Source organism: Hyperolius riggenbachi, chromosome 3 (genome assembly GCF_040937935.1).
Source record: "Hyperolius riggenbachi isolate aHypRig1 chromosome 3, aHypRig1.pri, whole genome shotgun sequence".
Classification (NCBI taxonomy): Eukaryota; Metazoa; Chordata; class Amphibia; order Anura; family Hyperoliidae; genus Hyperolius; species Hyperolius riggenbachi.
The window spans coordinates 337,938,920-337,964,804 of NC_090648.1; the positions used below are offsets into that span (position 1 = coordinate 337,938,920).

Genomic DNA, 25,885 nt, shown 5'->3' on the forward strand with positions numbered 1-25,885 from the left:
GATCCCTGTTGGGCGACATCAGTTATGCATTTGTACGTGCCTTAAAGTCATTGGGAACCATCAGTAAAAAAAAAACAAAACCCAAAATACAGATACTTATGGAGAGGGAAGGCTCTGGGACCTATAGAGCCATCCCTCTCCTATCCCAGTGCCCTCGGTGCTGCGCTGTCCCTGGAGCAGTATTTGACTAATTTAGTCAAATACTGCTCCTCTGCTGTTGAAGGAGGTTTTGTAAAGTCTTCGGGAGCCCGAGTGCAGAGTATTGGTACTCTCACATGCACTCCCACATGCGCATTTTGGAGCAGCCAGTCTTCGGGAGGACTCGAAGGCTTTTGAAGTCTCCCGCAGCGGGGGATTGAAACACAGGAGCCAGCGCAGCACCGGTAGAGGAGAGGGAAAGCTCATTAAGACCCAAAACCTTCCCTCTCCATAGGTAAGTATCTGGCATTTTTTTTGTTTTTAATTGCACAACTCCCAATGACTTAACTTTTCTATCTGAAAGTGTTAACCCTTTTTTTTGTCTAGAGCCCAGTGTAAAAATCCCCAGCCATCCTGACTACTGGACAGGAAGTTCAGCATTGCCCTGGAAACCAAACACTTCCTCTCTGGTCCATGCCAACCCAGTGATGCAGCTTTATGCCCACCTTCCTATTTTCCCTCTTGAGGTAGGCAAGTGTGGATGGTGGCGTAGTGTTCAGCTTTCGGGACAAAGCTGAACTTCCTGCCTGAAAGTTGGAACAGAAGGGATATTTTTAAAGTGGGCTTCTGATAGAACAGCAATACATATGGGGAAAAAAAGCTCTCCTGGACATGTTTAATTTAGCATATTAAAATGCACTTCAGGTACACTTTGATGTATTAAATATCTCTCTCGCCTTATTTGTATTCTAGGAATTTTACAGTTTAGTGTTTAAAGAGAACCAGAGATGAAGCACCCTCTTGTATTTTACCTTCTAAATCAGCGGGAACGTGACAGTAAACACCTAATCTGCACTTTGTTTCATTGTTCTCTGTTTAATCTGACTGTTATCACCTCTAAGAATCCCCGACTGAGCATTCAGTCTGGCTTTGCTATGGAATGATTATAGCTGAGTCTGTCTTCTCTGGTGTCTTTTCAAGCCCAAGCCTGCCCCCTTGTGGCTCTACTATAATTATTCCCTGCAAAGCCAGACTGAATGCTCAGTCCGGGATTCTTATCACCGCTGATAATAGACACTTTTAGCAGTGAGCATGAAACAGAGAGCATGGTAGATGTTTTCTCTAATGTTCTTACTGATATATATGGTAAAATACACAAGGGTGCTTCGTCTCCGGTTCCCTTTAAAAGACCATCCCCCAGTCATACCGAGCTGTGAATCTGTCATGAGTAAAGTGAAATGAATAAAATCCTTCTCAAATCCTATAGTGGATCCGATTAACTTTATTGGAGACTTAGTGAAGGAATGGTATTCTGTCTTCTGCTCCATAGGAAATAAGCAGCTTAATCCATAAGTGTAGATCCTCTTAGGTTTAGTTCTATATTATGAACATTTTATTAGATGATCCCTTTTTAAAATCTGAACCAATTTCCATGATCTGCCATAAATCACACGGTAAAAATGCAATCTAAATAAGTTGATGTCATAAGTTGAAACATAACTATATTGACTGTGAAAAAAAGCATAATCAAATGTAGACTAAATTCTGCTGTGTATTGGCCACATTTGCGCGCTTTATGGCACTTCAGAAATTAATTCTTAATTAGCCTTAAATGTTAAGATTTGAGCTGTGGTAAGATAGGCTCAATGCAAAGCATGTAGCTGTGTCATGTATGAGTGTGCCTGCCATGACACTCAGATGTTTCTTCATGGGATGAATGTCTTCTCCTTGTCCATAACGAGGGCCCGCAAGCTCCCTGCAGCACATGGCTGGTGGGTATACACCTACAGCTGCCTGTAAGGAGGCTTTAGGGTGGTTGTTTAAGTTTAAGGGTGCTGTCATTTTTGTCCACGTTGTTTTCTGCTATGATCTTATTTCAAGTATTCTCAAAAGAAAAGGTGACCCAGGTTGGATTCTTGGATTTCCCTTTTCAGTAAGCCACCACCTATTCAGTAAGGAGTGCTTGGGCTAGACTTTCTAATGCTGCCACTGCCTACTGAGCATGCCCTAGAGGCTGCAGCTCAAGTGCTTTGAGTCTGCCAGGAGAAAAGCGCAGTATAAATGTTGATTGTTCGGTCTGAAAAGCAGTCAGATTTTACATATAATTCACTTTTTTTTTTTTTTTTTTATTCACTTTTTGTTTTGGTGTAGCACAAACAATGACCAGTGCCAATTACTTTCATCAGTTTCAAGATATTTCAGAGAAAATTGCTCATATGGATTGGTTGCAATTATTTTCTCATGCCTTCAAAACCTTTTTAATAGTGCAGGGATGTGGTAAATGCACAGCTGCACCTGCCATTTATAGTGTATGTACTTTAATTCTACAGTTCGTTATACATGACTGAAGAAATGTTTAATTTTCTTCACATTTCCACCTCCATCCACCTAGATCATGCTGTGCTATTGGAGAATGCTTTATTTGCTTAGTTCACTGGGAGCTTTTAACCAAGTCATGTTAATTAATACTGTTTATCTGTCATCTACTCTGCAACAGAACACACATCTAAGCTCAGCAAAGACCTTCATAAAGTTGCAGTTTTCCAGTCTTTACACTGAAAATATTGCCTATATATATGAATTATTTACAGCGGTAGCTGTCTGAAAGCTCTAAAATGTGTTTTCAGTTGCTGTTTGGATACTCCAGATCACACGTTTTGTAAATATGATGGTCACCATGAGGTATAGAACCATCCGGTACGGCCACACCATAAAGCGGAACAGGAATCTAAAGCCCAATCTTCACGATACAATTCTTCATACGATTCGATTACGATTCTATTCACGATCTGATTAAATCCGAATTGAATCGAATCCCGATCGGACATGTCGATTTGCCATTGTTTTGTAATGGCAAATAGAATTTAATCGAATCCCAATCGGACATGTCGGATTTAATCGGAACGTAAATGAAATCGTAATCGAATCGTATAAAGAATCGTATCGTGTAGATTGGGCTTAAGACATGAGGTGGATATAGTTGTCAGTACTTTGGCTCATTGTGCCACGTTGCTATACATTTTTCAATGGTACCATCTTTAGATGCTCTTCTGTTGCATAAACTTGGTCTATCCTCAAAAGCCATTCTCTCAAAATGGGTGCTGTATATTTTTTTATCACTATAAATTTGTCACTATTTCTATACTACTATATACCACTTCTGTATTATGTACCATTGTCTGTAGTTTTACCTACCCTTGTGTGTTCCTTTAAAGGGAAGGTTCAGGGAGGGTGGGTAAAAAATAAAAATCAATTTCCACTTACCTGGGGCTTCCTCCAGCCCGTGGCAGGCAGGAGGTGCCCTCGCCGCCGCTCCACAGGCTCCCGGTGGTCTCCGGTGGCCGACCCGACCTGGCCAGGCTGGCTGCCAGGTCGGGCTCTTCTGCGCTCCAAGGCCCGGAACTTCTGCGTCCCACGCCGGCGCTCTGACGTCATCGGACGTCCTCCGGGCTCTACTGACGTCCGATGACGTCAGTGTGCCGGCGTGGGACGCAGAAGTTCCGGGCCTTGGAGCGCAGAAGAGCCCGACCTGGCAGCCGGTGTAATGTCAGATATTGCAGCCCGGAAGCAGCCTTCCTCACTGAGTATCGCGCATGCTCAGTGGGAAGTTAGACATTATTTAGCTGAAATATCTCCGCTTCCGCACCACGTACACTCCTGAAATTTTCAGGGGAGGGAGGGGAACCCCAGATCCAGCTTTGTGTCGAATTGCAGCCCCCTAGCCCCGCTAGTTCCCGAGATAGGTTTGCTGCAATCAGTCTCGGGAACTAGCGGGGCTCGGGGGCTGCAATTCGGCATAGAGCTAGATGTGGGGGTCCCCTCCCTCCTCTGAAAATTTCGGGGGTGTACGTGGTGCGGAAGCGGAGATATTTAGGACGTTTCACACGTGGCTGCACAATGTAATGGGGCGCAGGCTCCTACTGCGCATGCGGGACTGCACAACGTGCGGGGCTGCAATATCTGACATTACACCGGCCTGGCCAGGTCGGGTCGGCCACCGGAGACCACCGGGAGCCTGCGGAGCGGCAGCGAGGGCACCTCCTGCCTGCCACGGGCTGGAGGAAGCCCCAGGTAAGTGGAAATGATTTTTATTTTTTACCCACCCTCCCTGAACCTTCCCTTTAAGGACTTCCGAGGCTCCTCGCAGCCGTCTCAGTCCTTTGCTGCAGCCCTGGTCCTCCTCTGTGTCTCCGCTGGCTGGCCGTAACTTTTGCAACCCACCAGCGGGGTCGGCTCTTCTGCGCCTGCATGCACGTACTGCGCCTGCGCACAACTACTGCGCAGGCGCAATACACGCCAGATGATGGGGACGCGCGGGCCTGAGTGCCATCACAGGCGCTGAAGAGCCAACCCCACCCGCAGGTCGCAATCTTTACAGCCGTCCAACATGGACACCGAGGAGGACCGGGGCTGCGACGAGGAGCTGGATGAAGCTCCAGGTGAGTAAAAAAAACTATTGGATCGTAAGGCAACCATGCACATTACAATAAAATGATCCAATGTTATGGCAATTTGATAAAAACGATTGGTTGTAATGAGAAATCAAAAAATAAATTTTATTTTTTTGAGCTGGAGATCCTATTGACTTTATTGGGGTGTTTTTTGTCTGTTTTTCCATTTAAATTGATCGGGAGTGGTGGATACATTTTTATGACAAATAGTGTAGTCCATTTCTTAATGCATGTACCCAAGCAATTTTTTTTTTTCATAATTTGTGAAAAATATAACCAATGTGCTACATTTTCCCCCAATCAATCAGTAAAATAGATTGTAAATCCTAAATTGAACAGAATTTTTTATTTTTTTTTAAAGTGTTGTCCTTTACTCTGTACAGCACCACGGAAGAAGATGGTGCTATATAAATCATCAATAATAATTTCCACACTGCATACAGTTTGCTTTCAGACTGGAATGATTTGCATCCATTGACCATGTCCACTTAGTACTGAAGACATTTGTTAGTGTGATGAAACCTATTTTCTGGAACACAAAGGTGTCTAGCCTGGAGTCTCCACATCAATGTGCCAAGAAAATAGAATAAGAAACCTTGAATACGTGTCTCAGCGCTAGGCTTGAGCACAGAGCAGAAAACCTTGGTTAGTTTATGCTTGGCATATGAGGTTTGTAAGAAGTTGGCAGTCTATCATACCTCCAATAGATTTATTGTGTAACCTTTTCACTAACTCTGTAGTAATGTGTGCTCTCAGGCTTTTGATATGACCATTTCCCTAAATGGCTGCAGTCTTGTGAAAAATCACATGCTGTACTATATACAGTAACTGTGTAAGGTTGTTTTTTTACACCATATGTGTTGTGTGGGGTGTGAAAGATGTTAAAAGGAAGTTCCTCTCTTACTTAAAAAAAAAAAAAAAAAAAAAAAAAAAAAACCCACCTCTGTCAGCACTGTTTATTTAAAAAAAAAAAAAACCCTAGGAGGTAAGAAGGCTTGCTCTCCACAGCACTTAATTAAATGTGTGTGTGTATATATATATATATATATATCACCAATGTCACCAGTGTAGGGGATCCGCAGACTTTGTTTGAGTACACACACTCTCCAATCACGATCCAATCCACATAAAAAAGTTGCGATCACAATCCAGACCTTTCAATGAAGTGTAGGATTTCCCTGTAAAAGATCCGCATATAGTGCAGTATTGCTTATTATGATCCACCCTGTGATTCACTTCACACAATAGTGTAGATAATAGCCTCCACCCAGAGGAGATACAGAGAGAATACGGGGGAATACTTTTAACCCCCTAGTGAGTTTTACTCACCAGATGGCTTCTTGTAATCAAAGCGTATAAGCCCTCCAACCTGGGCAGTACCAATTCAGGACCTTCAAATATAAAAAGCGGAACTCCGCATAGCATAAAACCTTTTAGCATTTATTTAAAAACTGCCGTAAAACATGCGTACCGGATCCTCAGTTCACAAGCGCTTATCTGTGTGTGTCGGCACCGCCGCGGTCGGATCTCCACTACACGCCACAGTCCCCGCTTGGATTACTTCCTCCTCGCGGATGGTTATTTAAATATATTTAATGTAAGTGTTGGCACTGCGGTGGGGATCCCCGTTGCGGCTGTATGGTAGGGGCGGGATGCATCAATATGCATGAAGGGGGAGGAGTTGGGTTTCTATGGGAACGGAGGAGGGAGGTATCATTTAAATAGCGTCCAAACGAGCGTGACTCCATGCCCCTGATGAGTCAAATGACGAAACGCGTAGGGCGGAGCTAAGGAGTCACGCGGGACGCGAGGAGGAAGTAACAGATAAGCGCTTGTTAACTGAGGATCCGGTACGCATGTTTTATGGCAGTTTTTAAATAAATGCTAAAAGGTTTTATGCTATGCGGAGATCCGCTTTTTGTATTTGAAGGTCCTGAATTGGTACTGCCCAGGTTGGAGGGCTTATACGCTTTGATTACAAGAAGCCATCTGGTGAGTGAAACTCACTAGGGGGGTTTAAAAGTATTCCCCCCCCCCCCCCCCCCCCCCGTATTCTCTCTGTATCTCCTCTGGGTGGAGGCTATTATCTACACTATTGTGTGAAGTGAATCACAGGGTGGTTCATAATAAGCAATACTGCACTATATGCGGATCTTTTACAGGGAAATCCTATACTTCATTGAAAGGTCTGGATTGTGATAGCAACTTTTTTATGTGGATTGGACTGTTTATTTTTTATTTCTTACAATTTACGGTTATCAAACCTCACCCTTTCACTTCAATTTGCAAGCCATCAGTTTCCAAAACAAACATTGTGCTATGAATACACGGTTTGTTTCTGCCGTGCGTTTCTGCTCTTGATCGTTTTTGCCGCTCGAGTCTGCAGTCGATTCTCTTATTTTCCGCTCGTTTTCCGTATCTTTTTCCGTTCACCTCTATCAGAAATCGAGCGGCAAAAGAATTGAAAGGGAGATCGAACATGTCGGAAATTATCTATCGAACCATCTAATCACCCAGCATTAGGAACGGACTTATCTAGCCTGAAAGCTGTATGCATTGTTTTAAAGTGGACCTGAAATCAGAACTTGCTCACTGCTCTAAAAGATATGCAACAGCATAATAACCTTTAAAGAAAAACATTTTTGTTACAGCTGATACAAATCCTGAAATAAATCTGCATTGTTTCTACTTCCTAATTCATGGAAGCAGACATATTGTTAACAGCCCGTGCTTTCAAATAAGCTTATCTTTCATCTCTGCCTTGGCAATTATGTGATACAGGGGCGGGGTCAAATTACAGCTGAGGATTTGACAAAAATGAGGGGGAATTAGACAGGCTAAACTCTCAAAATACATACAGGGTGCATTTCTCTGTTTTCCTTCTGTCTTGTGCAAGAGTTCAGGTCCACTTTAAAGTGGCAAAGTCAAATTGAACTTCCGCACAGTCATGCAAATCCTCATGCGAATCCATTCACAAAAATCATGCAGCAATCAATGCTGTTCCTACAGCCAAGTTAAAAGCTGGGATCCTCGTTACAAGAATAAAGTCTCTTGCGTAGTCACATACACCGTGAAGAGGTAGCCCATTGTCATGTGTCCTAACTCTAGCCCTGTAACATGCATAGCACAAACAGAATCAGAATCAATTTTATTTCGCCAAGCATGACTGGGTCAAGCCCGGAATTGGGTTTTGATGCACGTTCAGCGCATCAAAACCTATATAAGGAATAAGAGCACATACCCTTACCATCCTTCCCAGGACAGGACTAATCCTGCAAGGGAGCTGCTAGTACTTACATATGTACCATGCGAACACACCAGCAAGCTGTGTGTGTTAAGATCACTAATAGGGGAAGAGGGAGAGCACTAGATAAAATCCTAGCCACAAGGATCAAATACAATAAAAGAACACAAAATCTAGGCTCCTCACCTTGAGCCAGGACACTTAAACACCTGCAGATGTAATAGGGAGGTGCTGGAAGGGGTGTGGCAAGCAAGTCAGCAAAGTCAAAATGAGCTTTAGGGCTGGTTCACACAGGCGTCTGCCCGGCTTTATGTGGCATGGCGTTGTGGCGGCTGCACGTTTCCGCTTTCAGCAGCCTTCACGTAGCTTTCGGATGCGGTCTGCGTTTTTCTTCCCCTAGGGAAACATTCCCCGTGGCGGTTAACTGCCCCAGGATGCTACATGTAGCGTCCAGGGTCGCCTTGAATGCCAAGGAAAATCGGGACCCGAACGCCGCGTTCGCGTAACACTACATCCTGATCGCTGCCGGTAAACGCTCCGCAGACGCCCGTCTGAACCAGCCCTTAAAGTGGACCTGAACTCTTGCACAGGGAACTTACTAGGAACAAAAGTTTATTATTTTGTATAGTCTTGGTTATCCGGCACTGATGGGGATTGGCAGATCCTGGATAAGTGTGCTTTCTGGTTGCATGAGAGATAATGCTAAAAATAGGCCTGGCTAACTAATGGTCTTACTAAATACCAAACACTTAATGTTGACCCTGTTATTCGGAAACTAGAAACTAAATGTGCAATATGGAATAGACTCCCACTTTCTCTGATAGGTAGAATTAACCTTCTCAAAATGATTTTTTTACCCAAGTTCACATACCTCTTCCGCCAATGCCCTGTTTGGCTCCCCTCTGCTCTCTTCAAAAAAATTATCAAAATACTTTTAACCTTTATCTGGAAAGGCAAACAACCCTGAATAGCACTTGATGTTTTGCAACTTCCTAAATCTAGAGATGGTCTAGCACTCCCACATTTTCAAAAATATTATTGGGCATCTTTACTTGTCACCATCAGATAGTGGTTCTTGCAAGACGATACGAACCCTGCAGTGAATGTAGAGGCAGCAATATTGGAATCATGAACAACTTACAAATTCACCCTTTAGAGGCCCTAACCCCCAAACCATCCCAGCCATGGCAACCACCTGGAGGGCTTGAAATACAGCTAGAGCTTCTTTAACAAACCCTGGTACCATTTCTCCATACACACAGCTTTGGGGCAATCCTTACCTCCAGCACTTCTTCACTATCCCTGACCCAATTCTATGGGCGAGATATGGTATAACAAACATCTCCCATATACAATGACAAATCTATCCATACTTTTGACAGTCTTAAAACCCAGTTTTACCTTCCAAACAAATATTTAGATATTTACAGCTTCACCATAGATCAGTTTGGTTCGCAACTCCTAACTAAAGACCTTCCCAAAACCCTATCCGCCATCTATGCTGAATTAGTAAATTTTAGTAATCCACAGTTGATAAAATGCTACCACAAATGGAAGACTGATATCCCGTCTAAATGATACTGAATGGGATTCAATCCTAGTGGACTTCCCCACCACAGTGATATCAGCAAGGGACCAACTCATTAAAACAAAATTTTTACACAGAATATACTTCACTCCGGTTAGACTGCATAGAATGAATTCTTCTCATTCAGACAGGTGTTGGAGATGTTCTATACACAGAGGAGACTTTATCCACATCTTTTGGACATGCCCGATAATTACTCCTTTTTGGGAAAATGTAACATCAATTAAGTCCCTTTTAGAAACCTCCTTCTCCCTAAATATGTTTATTACAATTAGGCAAAATTAAGGCAGATACTATATTAAAAAAATAAACAAACGCTACTCAAACTATTATGCTTCCAAGCTGGGAAGAAGATTCTAAAATTCTGGAAGAAGACCTCTATCCCTACCGTAGGCACTTGGGCTAAAGCCATCAATAATGCTCTACCATTATATAGAACCACTTATCTCAACAGAAAATGCCCTAAGAAATTCAATAAAGTATGGGGTGTCTGGGAGAATAGAATTCTTGATCCAACCAACGACAACTTCATACCTATCATTGATTAAATTGACTGTGTGATTTGGGGGGGGGGGGGGGGGGGTGGGGGGGGGAATACTGGGCCGGGGGTGGGCCGACAGTTCTTCTCTTCTTTCTTATCTTTACTTTATATGGACAAAGTATCTGCAACAATTTCTTAATTGACGCCCATTTTCTTTTCTCTTTATGGTGCTTGTCATCCCCCTCTTTGTGGTGACAGTTACCCCTTTACTGGGTGACAATATTTATTTGGTTACAGCGTCTCATTGACATTCTACTTTGTAATACCTAATGTAAATTATTCATGATGTGATGTTGTAGCTTTTTATTTATGAAAGTTCCAGACTTGTACTGTACTGTTCCTTCTTGATGTTCACTTTTTAAAAAAATATTTAATTTTAACCTCCTTGGCGGTAAGCCCGACCTCAGGTCGGGCTACGCGCGCAGGAGGATTTCTCAGGTTTGTTTGTTTTTTTTGTACACGCAGCTAGCACTTTGCTAGCTGCGTGTACTTCCCGATCGCCTCCGCACCGATTCGCCGCTATCCGCCGCGCCGACCCCTGCGCAGCCTGGCCTATCAGTGCCAGGCAGCGCTGAGGGGTGGATCGGGACTGCTGATAATGACTGTCGCCATGGCGACCGGGGAAGCCCAGCAGGAAATCCCGTTCTGAACGGGATTTCCTGCTTCCGCTGATTATCGGAGGCGATCGGAGAGGGTGGGGGGATGCCGCTGCTCAGCAGCTATCATGTAGCTAGCGCAAGGCTAGCTACATGATTTAAAAAAAAAAAAAAAAAAGTGCTGCGCTGCCCCCTGGCGATTCTAATTGACCACCAGGGAGGTTGAAAAAAAAAAAATAGGCCTAGCTAAAACAGTACTGTACTCTGCTCTATATACTTACCCATGAACTCTGTATTAAATCTTAAAATAAAATTGGAAGTATATTAACCTTAGGGGAGCCATAGAAACCAGTCTAAAGCAAAAATAAACCTATGAAATAATTATTTGTATGTGTAATACATATAAGAAGTAGAACATTGTTAGCAAAGAAAATTGTTTTATTCTTTTCCAGTACAGGAAAAGTAAAAAAATGTCAGTTGTATATGCAAAAGAGCTTCTCTGATCTGTTGGAATACAGTCCTGTTTTTGAAGCACTTAAACTGCCAAGAAACAGTGAAAGCTTGAAATAAGGTATTATTCCTGAAAAGTTCAAAGGGTCATTAGTTCTGCTTTGTTTTATAACTTAAAAGACAGCGTGTGGTTTTAAAACTGCTACTGTGACAGTGTGATGCAATGTAAAAAAACAAAACCCATAACTGAAAATTAAAATAAAACTCTTCTTTGCTACTAATGTTCTATTATCCATACTACACCTACAATTATATCATACGTTTTTTCGCTTCAGGTTTGCTTTAAGCACAACAGAGCCAATAAAGGCCCTAAAATGTTGGCTTTCATCACTGTGAGTACTGCCATTGATTCCTGCTGGTTAATTGAGTTCAGAGTGGAAGGAGATGCTGCTTGCTGTTTTAGCAGTTGGAAACCCCTGTAAACAGCTGTTATTTCCCACAATGCAACAAAGCTCCCACAGTTCGATGTCAGAACCATGGTCCTGACATCATTCTGTGGGAGGGGTTTCGCCACAATATCAGCCATACAGAGTCCCCTGATGATCATTTTGTGAAAAGGAAAATATTTCTCATGTGAAAGGGGGTATCAGCTACTGATTGGGATGAAGTTCAGTTATTTGCTACGGTTTCTCTTTAAAGTTAAATGATGGGCTGTTTACTGACTGGGCTAAGCAAAAACAGTGGTATGCCTTAAAGAGACACTGAAGCGAAAAAAAAATATGATGATTTTGTATGTGTAGTAGAGCTAAGAAATAAAACATTAGGAGCAGAGACATAAGTCTAATATTGTTTCCAGTACAGGAAGAGTTAAGAAACTCCAGTTGTTATCTATGCAAAAGAGCCACTGAGCTCCACGACTTTCAAAGTCGCAGAGAGCTCTGTCTTCTGAACCTTATTTCAACTGTCGGTCACTGTATTTTCTTTTTCTTTGCAGAGGACAGTTCAAAAGTTCACTGGCCTGCTCTGTAAAATTTAGAATGCTGAATGTGTAAACTGCAAATATTAGAGAATGATGCAATGTTATAAAAAAAAAAAAATATCTCTAACTGAAAATAAAAATATTAGAGTATTTTCTTTGAAAAAAGTAAATTACACCTTCTACTGTGCACCTCTATTGTGTTGCTGTAGTGTCTACACCTTGTTATGCAAAGCCAAGGGGAACTCTACCACTATTTGTAGCTTTTCCTCATATCCTTTCAGCGTATAATTAGACTAACTTTTTTTTGATTTTTATTAAATTGCCAATTTCTTTCATCTATAGCTGGTAATAGCCAAGACATGAACCAGTCAGCTGAATAAATAGGTCCCTGAAAATAGGGAAAAGTTAAAGTTCCTGAAATCTTTCAGTGCCCTGGTAACTTATAAAGAGTCCTTTTTTCCATGTTTCGAAGATGTTTGTGAGAACCCTTAGATGGATGTTGTCATTCTATTCCTTCTGACCTGCACACTAGATTTGGGGCAATGATGTCATCTCTCAATAAAGCTGAATAGGTCTTAGACTCGACAACTGATGAAAAAAGGGCATTTCTTAAATCTTTTATTGTAGCTGACAAAAGCAGCTCTCAAACATTGAATTCGGATCTTTTCTTGTAGCTTACATACCACCAGACGGCATACATACCCCCCGAGCCATACCACTGAGAACCAGCTTCTGTCGTTACAATCTGCAAATTCACAATACTGTTTAAATCCTGCCAATCAGCCTGATGTCACTTTTCACTTGCATGATTAAATTAAAATGCTTAGATTTTATTTGCGTGTTCTTATACTTTTCATCACTCTTAGCATTGTTGTTAAATTGTCCAAGTGACTTTCTACAAAGCGCTGTAACCGCAGTAATCAGAAATCCTATATCTTTGTAGCTTTTACCTAATGAATGGTAAAAGCTGATTGGGCGTTTTTTTTTCTGTTTTTTTAATACTGAAGAGTTGGGGAACAATGGCCTTTATGGTTAAAAAAACCTCATCATTTACAAATTTTTTAAAATTTGAGATTTTGTAGAAATAATCCTATAAGTAATTGGTTAGAAATTAAGGCATAATTGGTGGTGGGTATTGTAGAATATGGAACAGAGATCTTTAACAAAGATTGCAGTTTATAAAGTTTTTTTTAATTTTTGAAACCCATATACAGACTATGTAAGGGCTCGTTCACATTTCCAGCGCTAATCCCAATCGTGTTAAAAAAATGTTTAAGTTTTTACCGCAAGTTGTGCTTGTGATTCCCTTTCTATAGAATAAGAATCACAATGCGACTGTCCCCAAAGTGCTGCATGCAGCCTGTTTGCGATCGGTCACAATAGCAAACGCTGCAATGAGAATGTATCCATGGGGGATACATTAGCAGCAGTGCTTTGCTGATCGCTGGCGATCAGCAAAGCTCTGCAAAAGCTCCCAGTGTGAACCAGCCCTAAATGACAACTTTAATGTATGTCAGTACACCATTTTTCCATTTCACTTTGTACTTCAGCACTTAATTTCCATAAACACATAAAAGGTACTTAAGTAAAGCAAAAATTGAACTTTGTGTCTCAATCTTTCTGCAATCTTTGTTAGACATCTCTGATTTATATAATATTTAGTGATCAAATGATTGTGGGTTAATTATGCAATGCTGGTGACTAATTTGAGTAATTTTTGTGCCTCGATCACTCTTAAGATGGTGTGTATAGTAATCTCTTCTTTTTCTTCCTTTTTCTCTCTTTGGGTCTTTTCCTGTTTTACAATCTTTCCTTTTTAATGGCATGGATTCTGTGTTGGCCTTGGGGATATCTAGAACCTATTGTGAAGAATGGCAGGCCTCCCACATCTCATAGTATGCACTCCTTCCTCCATCAATACACAGGATCTTTCAAGAAGCCACCACTGAGAAGACCACACAGTGTTATAGGTGGAAGCCTCGGCTCCTTTATGGCAATGCCCAGGAACGGAAGCAGACTAGGTAACACTTTGTATATGCGACCTCTGCATGTAGATGTACTGTAAATGACTAACACACAAATACACACACTCTTTCTATAGAACTAATAAATACATATCTAGCTTTCAGTGTTTAACTATTATACATTGCGGTCATGTTGTTTGTTCAGCTCCGCATACTGAGCAATGGTCACATAGTAAATTTCATATCTGTATTCTGCTGTCAATGTGTTTATATCAGCTGAGGCAATTTTTATGACCTCTAATTATTATCAGGGAAAGTTATACTGCGGTCTAAATTCAACCTTCTGCAGAGAAACTGATTTATACCACTGGATTATGAACCCTTTCAGTGAAAAAAACCACACAGGCTCTAAGTAGGATTGGGACTATACTATACATACACCTACTTATCTCATATTCCGTGTCTTTAGGTACACTTTAAAAGGTGTGATGGTAAATAAAATGTCAATTTTAAGTAAGGGAAAACTGCTTAAAGGACACCTGAAGTGTGGGCGATATGGAAGCAGCCATATTTATTTCCCTTTAAACAATGCCAGTTGCCTGGCCTCCTGCTGATTTTTCGCGCGATCAGTGGTATCTGATTCACACACCTGAAACAAGCAAGTAGCTATTCCAGTCAAATGTGATCTTCATGCTTGTTCAGGGCCTGTAGCTAATTCTATTAGAGACCGATGATCAGCAGGACAGCCAGCCAATTTGCATAGTTGAAAATGAATATGGCAACCTTCCATAACACTTTAGGCATCCTTTGAAGTGTCAGTTTGTCTAAAATGTGCATGGTCAAGTAAAAGAATGCAAAGACATGATGGATGATGATACGAATTATGAGTTTTGATAAGAACTGTGTGTTTTGTTTTTTGTCGAACAGGAAAGTGTTGCTTGTACATGATTTCAGGTGATTCACACACCTGAAACAAGCAAGTAGCTATTCCAGCTATTCCAAACTGATTGGCCAGGCAGCACACGGGGTCTGGGGGGGGGGGGGGGGGGGGGGACGCGGCGCGATGGATAGTGGCGATCGAGCGCGGGGCGGTGGCGATCGGTGTGCTGACGCAGCTAGCTAAGTGCTAGCTGCGTGCAGCAAAAAAAAAAATTAAGCAAATCGGCCCAGCAGGGCCTGAGAAAACCTCCTGCGCGGCTTACCCCGAACTATGTTCGGGGTTACCGCCAGGAAGGTTAAAAAGAACCCGAGGTGGGGTTCTGACAATGCTATTTGCACACAGAGGCTGGGTCTTCCTATACTGCCCAGCCTCTGTTGCTATCACGATCCCCCCTAAGTTCCCCCTGCGCTCTGCTATGCCCCATAAATCACAGCTGCGCTGTGCAGGCTGTGTTTACCTTTGTACTGTCAGTCTCGGCGCTCCCCCCACCTCCTTCATAGCTCTGGTCCCCGCACGCGTCCCTTCCCTCCAATCAGCGGGGTTGGAAGGGACGCGGGCAGGGACTGGAGCTATGCAGGAGGCGGGGGGAGTGCCGAGACTAACAGTACAAAGGTAAACACAGCCCGCTACGACACGCTGCGTGTCGACAGCGCGGCTGTGATTTATGGGGGATAGCAGAGCGCAGGGGGGGCATAGGGGGACCTGGATAGCAACAGAGGCTGGGCAGTATAGGCAGACCCAGCCTCTGTATGCAGATAGCATTCGGGTTCTCTTTAACCTGGGTGATACAGGTAGGTGTGTGTGTGTGTGTGTGTGTGTGTGTGTGTGTGTGTGTGTGTGTGTGTATAGATAGATAGATAGATAGATAGATAGATAGATAGATAGATAGATAGATAGATAGATAGATAGATAGATAGATAGAGATGGGCAGCGTTTCCCTGAGCAGCTAGCAGGGAGACACTGCAAATCTGCATATAGTGGTAACGGGCCCTTAGACAGTAAAAAAGTGCACTGTAGCAGTGTAATTTACGTTTTTCGTTGAGGCTGGTTTTACAGCTTTTGGGAAGGAAGATAAATGAAGATGCATTTGTTGGTGTAATTTACAGATCTGGTGTACCGGATTACTATTTTGTGGAACACCTGTACATGTGCTTCAGTCTCAGCTGAGACTTTACAGAACAAATGTTTTAGCTAACAATGTTGTGAGTGTCAAGCCTTTATGGCCCATTCTTACTAGGGCGATTAGCCGGTTATTCCCGCTAATTGCAGAAGCGATAGCGCTTTTTAAAGCACTAGCACAATTGAAACCTAATGGCAGCAATCTCTCTGCCGCCATTGGTGGGCTTTTCGTGATTAACTGCAATCGTGAAACATATTGCATGCAGCATTTTGCCGCGATTCTGAGCGATCGTGGTACAGTGCTTATAAAAGTGTGGATCATGATTGTCTGGAATCGTGAGAGTGTACAGTGATTTTACTGCTCTAATCGTGGTAAAATCACCCACTCAAAACGGTAGCGATTTCAAGTGTGAATGGGCCCTTATAACCTTTATATCGGATATGCAAATCTAAGGTCCCTAGTCAGCCAACCATCTAGTCCAGTGGTTCCCAACCTTTTATGAGGTATCGCCCCTTAGGGGAAGATGACTCACCCCTGTCGCCCCCCTTCTCTTAGTAAGGTATACCCTTATGCCAGATGGTGGTGCCAGTGGAGGGGGTAGCGCTGTGACCTTGCCAGCTAAAAATAGCCGGTGACTCAACTACTTTGCGCTAATTCCCTTACCGGTGTAATGTCAGCTATTGCAGCCCCGCACGTTGTGCAGCCCCGCATGCGCAGTAGTAGCCTGTGTCCCATGAAATTGTGCAGCCACGTAAAACGTCCTAAATATCTCCGCTTCCGCACCACGTACACTCCCGAAATTTTCAGGGGAGGGAGGGGACCCCCAGATCTAGCTCTGTGCCGAATTGCAGCCCCCGAGCCCTGCTGGTTCCCGAGACTGATTGCAGCAAACCTATCTCGGCAATTAGCGGGGCTCGGAGGCTGCAATTCGACACAGAGCTAGATCTGGGGGTCCCCTCCCTCCCCTGAAAATTTCGGGAGTGTACGTGGTGCGGAAGCGGAGATATTTCAGGTAAATAATATCTAACATGCGCGATACTCAGTGAGGAAGGCTGCTTCCGGGCTGCAATATCTGACATTACACCGCCGCGTGACCAACGAGCCCTGAGGAATTACGCAACTCTATCATGCACACTTGCATATTTTATACAGATCATATTTTTTGCCCATAAGTTCTTAAAAACGAGTGACATTGCGACACTTTATTTTTTCTGCCTTTTCATACTGATCGCCCCCCTGTCGCCCCCCACAAATTTACCGCCCCCCCTTAGAACCCAAATCGCCCACCTGAGGGCGATCGCCCCCAGGTTGGGAACCACTGATCTAGTCGGTGTTTAAAACTTGTGCCACTGGTAGCTTGTAATAGACAATTTTAAAAGCTATTATTTCTGTAGAGTGTGGGCAAGACTCCCTAACGCTGCTATTGCCTGTACAAGTGCGCCCTAGTGGCTGCAACTCTGGTGCTTTCAGTCCGCCAGGGGAAAAGCGCACAATGAATGTTCTGTAGCTGTGTAAACATGCAGGGCTGTGGAGTCGGTCCAAAAATCCACCGACTCCGACTCCTCAGTTTAGGATTACTCCGACTCCACGACTCCGACTCCTCTAATTTGCATATTACAATTTTGTTGATTAAAAGTATGTAACATGAAATTCGTCTCTTAACTGCCAACGCTTAGGAATTTTACAAGACAACTGAAGTGAGAAGGATATGTAGACTACTATATTTATTCCCTTTAGACTAAAACTAGTCCTTGGTAAGAGTACTTGTAAAAGGTACAAACCGGAACAAAGAACATCTATCAGGCCCTAGGCAATGTAAGTGTGTGTACATGTAAGAATGATGTGCAGGTACTCTGCAGGGGAATGAGGAGATTGTAAACAGACAACACCTCTGTGTTCAATGTGCACAGCATTCTCAGTGGATTCCCTGCAGCTCTGTGGGGAGTGCATATGTAGAGTATAGTACTACTGTGTAACAAAGTAAACCTGAGACAGATGAAATTAAAGTTTTATACATACCTGGGGCTTCCTCCAGCCGCCTTCAGGATAATCAGTCCCTTGTTGTACTCCTCCACCACCTGGATCTTCTGCTATGAGTCCAGGTACTTGAGCCAGTCAGGCGTAGTGCGCATGCACACACTCCGCCGCCAGGAGCATACTACACCTGTGCAGCACTATTGCGCAGGTGCAGAATGTTCCTGGCTGTGGGAGCGGCATGCGGCCGGACTGCGCTGACTGGCTGAATTACCAGGACTCATAGCAGAAGATTCGGGTGGTGGAGGACAGCGAGGGACTGATTAGCCTGAAGGGGGCTGGAGGAAGCCCCAGGTATGTATAAAACTTTACTTTTCATCCGTCTCAGTTACCCTTTAATTTGTAGTCACCAAACCAAATTTTAATAACATATCAAATTATTTGATTTCATCAGCAAAGGGAGTGCGTACATTTGCATAAATCAGCATCAATGCGGAATTATTTCCATCCCGTTGACCATCTCTATTAGTGACACGGCTACACATCAGGCTTTATTCTTACAGCATAGATGTTATTTAGTATATATAAGAGATTCCTGTGTACACATCATATATACATTCACAATCAGATATGTATATCTGACCTTAAAAATACGGGGACTGCTTTATTGAAGCAGCACAAGTAACTAATTTTGATTGGTTTATTTCATTTTTGTGGACAAAGCACAGCTTTTACTGTGTATATATACTGTATATATACATTATTTGTAATGACTATTATCTGAGAAATAGAACATTTTATCATATTTTCTATTTTAATTACAGTTACAAATTCATTAGGAGTCGGAGTCGGTGCATTTTTTCCCGACTCCGACTCCAGGCACCCAAAATTGCCCGACTCCACGACTCCGACTCCACGACTCCGACTCCGACTCCACAGCCCTGTAAACATGTTTTATTTTTTTTCTTCAGGATTGCTTTAATCTTCATGTTTTTGTGCTTGGATCGCAGTAAATACACCTTACTTGTTTTTGTTTCAACAGTCTCTTTTTGGCTTCAGTCTACATTGAGAAATAAGACCAGGCATGATCTGTGTTACTAATTGCTAAATGTCTTGATACTATTGCATGCTCTTGCTTTAGCATCCAGTGATTATAGAACAGTATGATGTGCCTTACAGCTGTTATCAGCTAAGTATCACATTCCTCTGCATGCAGGATGGATTGCCAGAGACTCCATTTCAAAGGGCATATGCATTGAAACTAGTTGCAGCTTGTTATAGTACTAGAAAGTTTTCATTTCAATGCACATACATTAGCTTGTTGCTCTCACACTTTACATCTTATTATTATCATTGCTAAATGCTGACAAATAATGCGTGGAAGTGGTTAATTAATGGGAAGGGGGGAGGGAATGTGTTTCTGGGGAATTTGATCGCTCCTAAACAATATAGGATATGTAACTTTTTTTTTTTATTCTACCAGAGTCAGTTCTACCGGTTATAAGACCACTGTTAGCCACAATATAGATGACCACAATATAAATTTTGTAACGGTTACCCCTCATTGAAAAAATTAGAACATTTAGACCAGATTCTTTTCATGTAAAAATATATTCCTATACTTATACACAGCAAAGTCCCCGTTATATGGAACTAGGGCAACTGGAACTACATAACTAGCCGACATGCCTGGGGGATAATGGGGACTTTGTTTCTGGCAGGTTTTGAGGCTCTTAAAATACTCACCAAGACTCTAGCGACGTCTAGCAGCCATCCTGCAGCTCCTAGTGGCTTCTGGCATCCATGCATTGAAGTCAGTGTCACATGACCCAATACGGCTCAGGTGACACGCCGGTTTCTGTGCAAGGGGGAAGCCAGAAAGCTGGAGGCTCGGTCAGTATTGGGAGGAGGGGGGGGGGGGGGGGGTGTTGTGCTTTTTAGGCCAGGTGCTGAAGCAACCTGCAAGCACATATATCCGGCATCAGGCACACCGCTGGTGCCAGCTACTGGGGTCTTTATTGTACATAGAATATACAAAAATAACATAGAAAAGGGTTATAATCAACATTCAAATAAAATATCAAGATACATTAGATAAGTATTGGTTGTCAAAGTGACATTAGCAAAAATATATCTGTATGTTACCAGCCCCTCTGATCCTCTCTTTGTCTTTGTTTCGTTTAATTTTCGGCATTCAGCAGCCTTCACTGAATCGGTTTCCTTGTATATACTATGCAATGGACTTGTTACTGCCTTAATTGCATATGGATGCATTAAGCCTTGTTCGCGCCAGAATACTTTTTCTAGTAACAGACTGGATACTTCATTTTCCTGTTTTCCCACACTTTTGTCTTAAAGGGATACTGTAGTGGGGTCGGGGGAAAATGAGTTGAAGTTACCCGGGGCTTCTAATGGTCCCCCACAGACATCCTGTGCCTGCGCAGCCCCTCCCCAATGCTCCGGCCCCGCCTCCGGGTCACTTGTGGAATTTCAGACTTTAAAGTCTGAAAACCTGCGCCAGTATGGTCTGCGCCGTGCGTTCCTGGTGACATCAGGGGAAGCGAGGACACTGCAACGCAGGCACAGTGATTTTCAGACTTTTAAGTCTGAAATTCCAGAAGTGAACCGGAGGTGGGGCCGGAGCATTGGGGAGTGGCTGCGCAGGCACAGGATGTCTGTTCATGGCTCCGTTTTTTGGCCTGAATCAAAAACTGAGCCATGGATACCAATGTTAATAGCGGCCGTCTTCACTTAATGGATCAGTGTGCGTTCCGGGGCATCCGTGTTGAAAACCTGAATGAACAGTCCAGATTTGCAGGTTTTTTACGGACCCTGGATTCACAGAGGTATTGTGAAAACCTATGCAAAAACGTACCTGCCCAGGCAGCTTTGGGCACAGAAACAGATCAGCTTCCTGTGTCCCAGGCCTGTGCCATGCTGGGAGGGGGCAGCAGCCAGGAAGGAGGGCAGCGTGCACAGCGGTGGGGAGGTGGTCTCCCCCCCCCCCCCCCCCTTTCATCACCACCTGGGTTCCCCACTTCCCCTCCAGCTAGTTTCTTTTAAAATTGCCCTTCCTAGGTGCTACCCCCTCCAACATGGTGTCCCCCTCCCCACCCATAGACAGTTATAGGGATCCGTTTTTTTAAAACACTAACTGATCCGAAATGTATGCTGCAAAAGGGCAGCACGGATCAGTTTGCGTTCCAGTTTTAGAAAACCAGAGCCCGGACCGCAGATTGTGTTCTGCAACCGCATCTAGTGTGGCCCTACCTTTAGTCAACGTGTGTGTGTGTGTGTGTGTGTGTGTGTGTGTGTGTGTGTGTGTGTGTGTGTGTGTGTGTGTGTGTGTGTGTGTGTGTGTGTGTGTGTGTGTGTGTGTGTGTGTGTGTGTGTGTGTGTGTGTGTGGCCCGTATTATATTTATTAATTTATTATTTAGTATTTGTTAGGAGATAAAAGTCCCCAGATAAAAAAATCTTTTGTGGGAGATGGTGGTCTACACTGACATCATATTAGTCACCATTACTTCACAGACTGCCCATTTTCGGTCCATCCATCTACTCTTGGAGCAGTGGTTTGAATTTTGCTTTGCTCCCAGCATGTCATTTTGTAGTGTTTTAGTCCTTGGGCCACATGCAGAAAAAACTAGACTCAAAGGGGGCCGTGTAAATGCAGGAAGAGCTTCAAATGGTTATGTAGGTTTGTACTGAACAGTTCATGCTGGCTGGGGCTTTCTTCTCACCGCTGGCCGCTCACAGCGCGTGATGCTCCTTGCATCAACAGGACTAGGCTAGCGACACTGTATGGCCTTGGCCCAGCACGGTCACTGGAGAGATAGCATGCCAATCCCTCTCTGGCTGCATACCTTGTTCATGTGTACTAGGCAGGAAAACTTAAGTCAAATAAAAAAAATGACATTTACTCACCTGGGGCATCCCTCAGCACCCCGAAGCTGGATGGTGCCCTCGCAGCCCCGCTCCGATCGTCCTGTCCCCGCCGGCGGCTACCGACAGGCTGGGAACGCGGCTGATTTTCCGCGTTCCCAGCCGCTGCTATCACCCTCTATGCTGCTATAGCGTATATATAGACGCTATAGCAGCATAGAGGGTGATAGCAGCGGCTGGGAACGCGGAAAATCAGCCGCGTTCCCAGCCTGTCGGCGGCTGTCGCCGAACCGGAAGTAGCCGCCGGCGGGGACAGGACGATCGGAGCGGGGCTGCGAGGGCACCATCCAGCTACGGGGTGCTGAGGGATGCCCCAGGTGAGTAAATGTCATTTTTTTTTTTTGACTTAAGTTTTCCTTTAACACTTGTGTCCATATCTGTGCCAATATTACATGGAGGAGTAGGGATCAGCGGACAAATACCCACTTACCATTGAAGTAACGGATGTGCTGGCAAATGAAATGAATGCTAGCAAATGAAAACTACTAGCTTACAGTCAGTTGGCAACTTTTTAAACACGGTCAGCTGATTTGAGTGGCAGCTATTGGCTTTCATTCACTATACCGACTTTTACCTTAATTCCTGCGTCAGTTGGAGATTAGAATGTTGGAATTTTCTGCTCATTTCTATGGATTAGGAGTAAGAAGTAAGGAGACTGCGCTTCTCGCACCTCCTAAACAGGAGAACAGGTAGTGCTAGGAGAAAATGGTTTCCCACCTTTTCTGTCAGAAAAAAAAGTTGGCTAAAATACTGTGGCTGTTAAAGACATGGAGTGGTCTACATGTCAGGCTGAAATAGTTGGATTGGGAGAATTTATATCAAGGTTTGCTGTGAAGTAAAGCATTTAACCACTTGCCGACCGCCCACAGCCCATGGGCGGCGGCAAAGTGGACGCCTAAAGGACCGCAATACGCCTTCAGGCGGCGCGTCCTTTAGGCATGCCGGGGGAGCGATCGCGTCATTGATGACGCGCGCTTCCCCCGGCAACTGGCTCCGCCCACCCGCCGTAACATCCCGCCGGCCGTACGGAAGCGCCGGCGGGATGTTAACCCCGCGATCGCCGCATACAAAGTGTATAATACACTTTGTAATGTATACAAAGTGTATTATACAGGCTGCCTCCTGCCCTGGTGGTCCCAGTGTCCGAGGGACCACCAGGGCAGGCTGCAGCCACCCTAGTCTGCACCCAAACACACTGATCTGCCCCCCCCCGCCCACTGATCGCCCACAGCACCCCTCAGACCCCCCCCCTGCCCACCCCCCAGACCCCTGTTTGCACCCAATCACCCCCCTAATAACCCATCAATCACTCCCTGTCACTATCTGTCAACGCTATTTTTTTTTTTTAATTCCCCCCCTGCCCCCTGCCCCCTCCTGATCACCCCCCCACCCCTCAGATTCTCCCCAGACCCCCCCCCCCAGACCCCCCCCCTGTGTACTGTATGCATCTATCTTCCCTGATAACCTGTCAATCACCCATCAATCACCCCCTGTCACTGCCACCCAACAATCAGCCCCTAACCTGCCCCTTGCGGGCAATCTGATCACCCACCCACACCAATAGATCGCCCGCAGATCCGACATCAGATCACCTCCCAAATCCATTGTTTACATCTATTCTCTCCTCTAAACACCCACTAATTACCCATCAATCACCCATCAATCACCCCCTATCACCACCTGTCACTGTTACCTATCAGATCAGACCCTAAGCTGCCCCTTGCGGGCACCCAATCACCCGCCCACACGCTCAGATTGCCCTCAGACCCCCCCCCCCCCTTATCAATTCACCAGTGCATTAATTACATCTGTCCTTCCATGTAATAACCCACTGATCACCTGTCAATCACCTGCCAATCACCTATCACCCATCAATCACCCCCTGTCACTGCCACCCAACAATCAGCCCCTAACCTGCCCCTTGCGGGCAAACTGATCACCCACCCACACCAATAGATCGCCCGCAGATCCGACATCAGATCACCTCCCAAATCCATTGTTTACATCTATTCTCTCCTCTAAACACCCACTAATTACCCATCAATCACCCATCAATCACCCCCTATCACCACCTGTCACTTTTACCTATCAGATCAGACCCTAATCTGCCCCTTGCGGGCACCCAATCACCCGCCAACACGCTCAGATTGCCCTCTGACCCCCCCTTATCAATTCGCCAGTGCATTAATTACATCTGTTCTTCCCTGTAATAACCCACTGATCACCTGTCAATCACCTGCCAATCACCTATCACCCATCAATCACCCCCTGTCACTGCCACCCATCAATCAGCCCCTAACCTGCCCCTTGCGGGCAATCTGATCTCCCACCCACACCATTAGATCGCCCGCAAACCCGCCGTCAGATTACCTCCCAAATGTATTGTTTACATCTGTTATCTTCTCTAAACACCCACTAATTACCCATCAATCACCCATCAATCACCCCCTATCACCACCTGTCACTGTTACCTATCAGATCAGACCCTAAGCTGCCCCTTGCGGGCACCCAATCACCCGCCCACACGCTCAGATTGCCCTCAGACCCCCCCCCCTTATCAATTCACCAGTGCATTAATTACATCTGTCCTTCCATGTAATAACCCACTGATCACCTGTCAATCACCTGCCAATCACCTATCACCCATCAATCACCCCCTGTCACTGCCACCCAACAATCAGCCCCTAACCTGCCCCTTGCGGGCAAACTGATCACCCACCCACACCAATAGATCGCCCGCAGATCCGACATCAGATCACCACCCAAGCGCAGTGTTTCCATCTATTCTCTCCTCTAAACACTCACTAATTACCCATCAATCACCCATCAATCACCCCCTATCACCACCTGTCACTGTTACCCATCAGATCAGACCCTAATCTGCCCCTTGCGGGCACCCAATCACCCGCCTACACGCTCAGATTGCCCTCAGACCCCCCCTTATCAATTCGCCAGGGCATTATTTACATCTGTCCTTCCCTGTAATAACCCACTGATCACCTGTCAATCACCTGTCAATCACCCATCAATCACCCCCTGTCACTGCCACCCATCAATCACCCCCTGTCACTGCCACCCATCAATCAGCCCCTAACCTGCCCCTTGCGGGCAAACTGAACACCCACCCACACCAATAGATCGCCCGCAGATCCGACGTCCGATCACCTCCCAAGTGCAGTGTTCACATCTGTTCTCTACCCTAAACACCCACTAATTACCCATCAATCACCCCCTGTCACTGCTACCTATCAGATTAGACCCCTATCTGCCCCTAGGGCACTCAATCACCCGCCCACACCCTCAGAATGCCCTCAGACCCCAGCCCTGATCACCTCGCCAGTGCATTGCTTGCATCTATTCCCCCCTCTAATCACACCTTGAGACACCCATCAATCACCTCCTGTCACCCCCTAGCACACCTACCCATCAGATCAGGCCCTAATTTGCCCCGTGTGGGCTCCTGATCACTCGGCCAAACCCTCAGATCCCCCTCAGACCCCCTTCCGATCACCTCCCCAGTGCATTGATTGCATCTATTTTCCCCTCTAACCACCCCCTGAGACACCCATCAATCACCTCCTGTCACCCCCCTAGCACTCCTATCCATCAGATCAGGCCCAATACAACCTGTCATCTAAAAGGCCACCCTGCTTATGACCGGTTCCACAAAATTCGCCCCCTCATAGACCACCTGTCATCAAAATTTGCAGATGCTTATACCCCTGAACAGTCATTTTGAGACATTTGGTTTCCAGACTACTCACGGTTTTGGGCCCGTAAAATGCCAGGGCGGTATAGGAACCCCACAAGTGACCCCATTTTAGAAAAAAAGACACCCCAAGGTATTCTGTTAGGTGTATGACGAGTTCATAGAAGATTTTATTTTTTGTCACAAGTTAGCGGAAATTGATTTTTTATTGTTTTTTTTTCACAAAGTGTCATTTTCCGCTAACTTGT

General features: G+C 44.7%; 1 protein-coding gene across 5 annotated transcripts in view; it reads left to right on the forward strand.

The window, feature by feature from the left end:
- CDK17 (cyclin dependent kinase 17) overlaps nucleotides 1-25,885 on the forward strand; it is a 223,351-nt gene that overhangs the window by 114,090 nt on the left and 83,376 nt on the right. For 4 of the 5 annotated variants that reach the window (XM_068276903.1, XM_068276900.1, XM_068276902.1 and 1 more), the window contains one exon: nucleotides 13,844-14,008. The exons of the other annotated variant lie outside the window; for it this stretch is intronic. In XM_068276903.1, coding sequence (XP_068133004.1) covers nucleotides 13,844-14,008 — 165 coding nt within the window. The remainder of the gene's footprint in view (nucleotides 1-13,843; nucleotides 14,009-25,885) is intronic. 5 annotated transcript variants of the gene reach the window in all.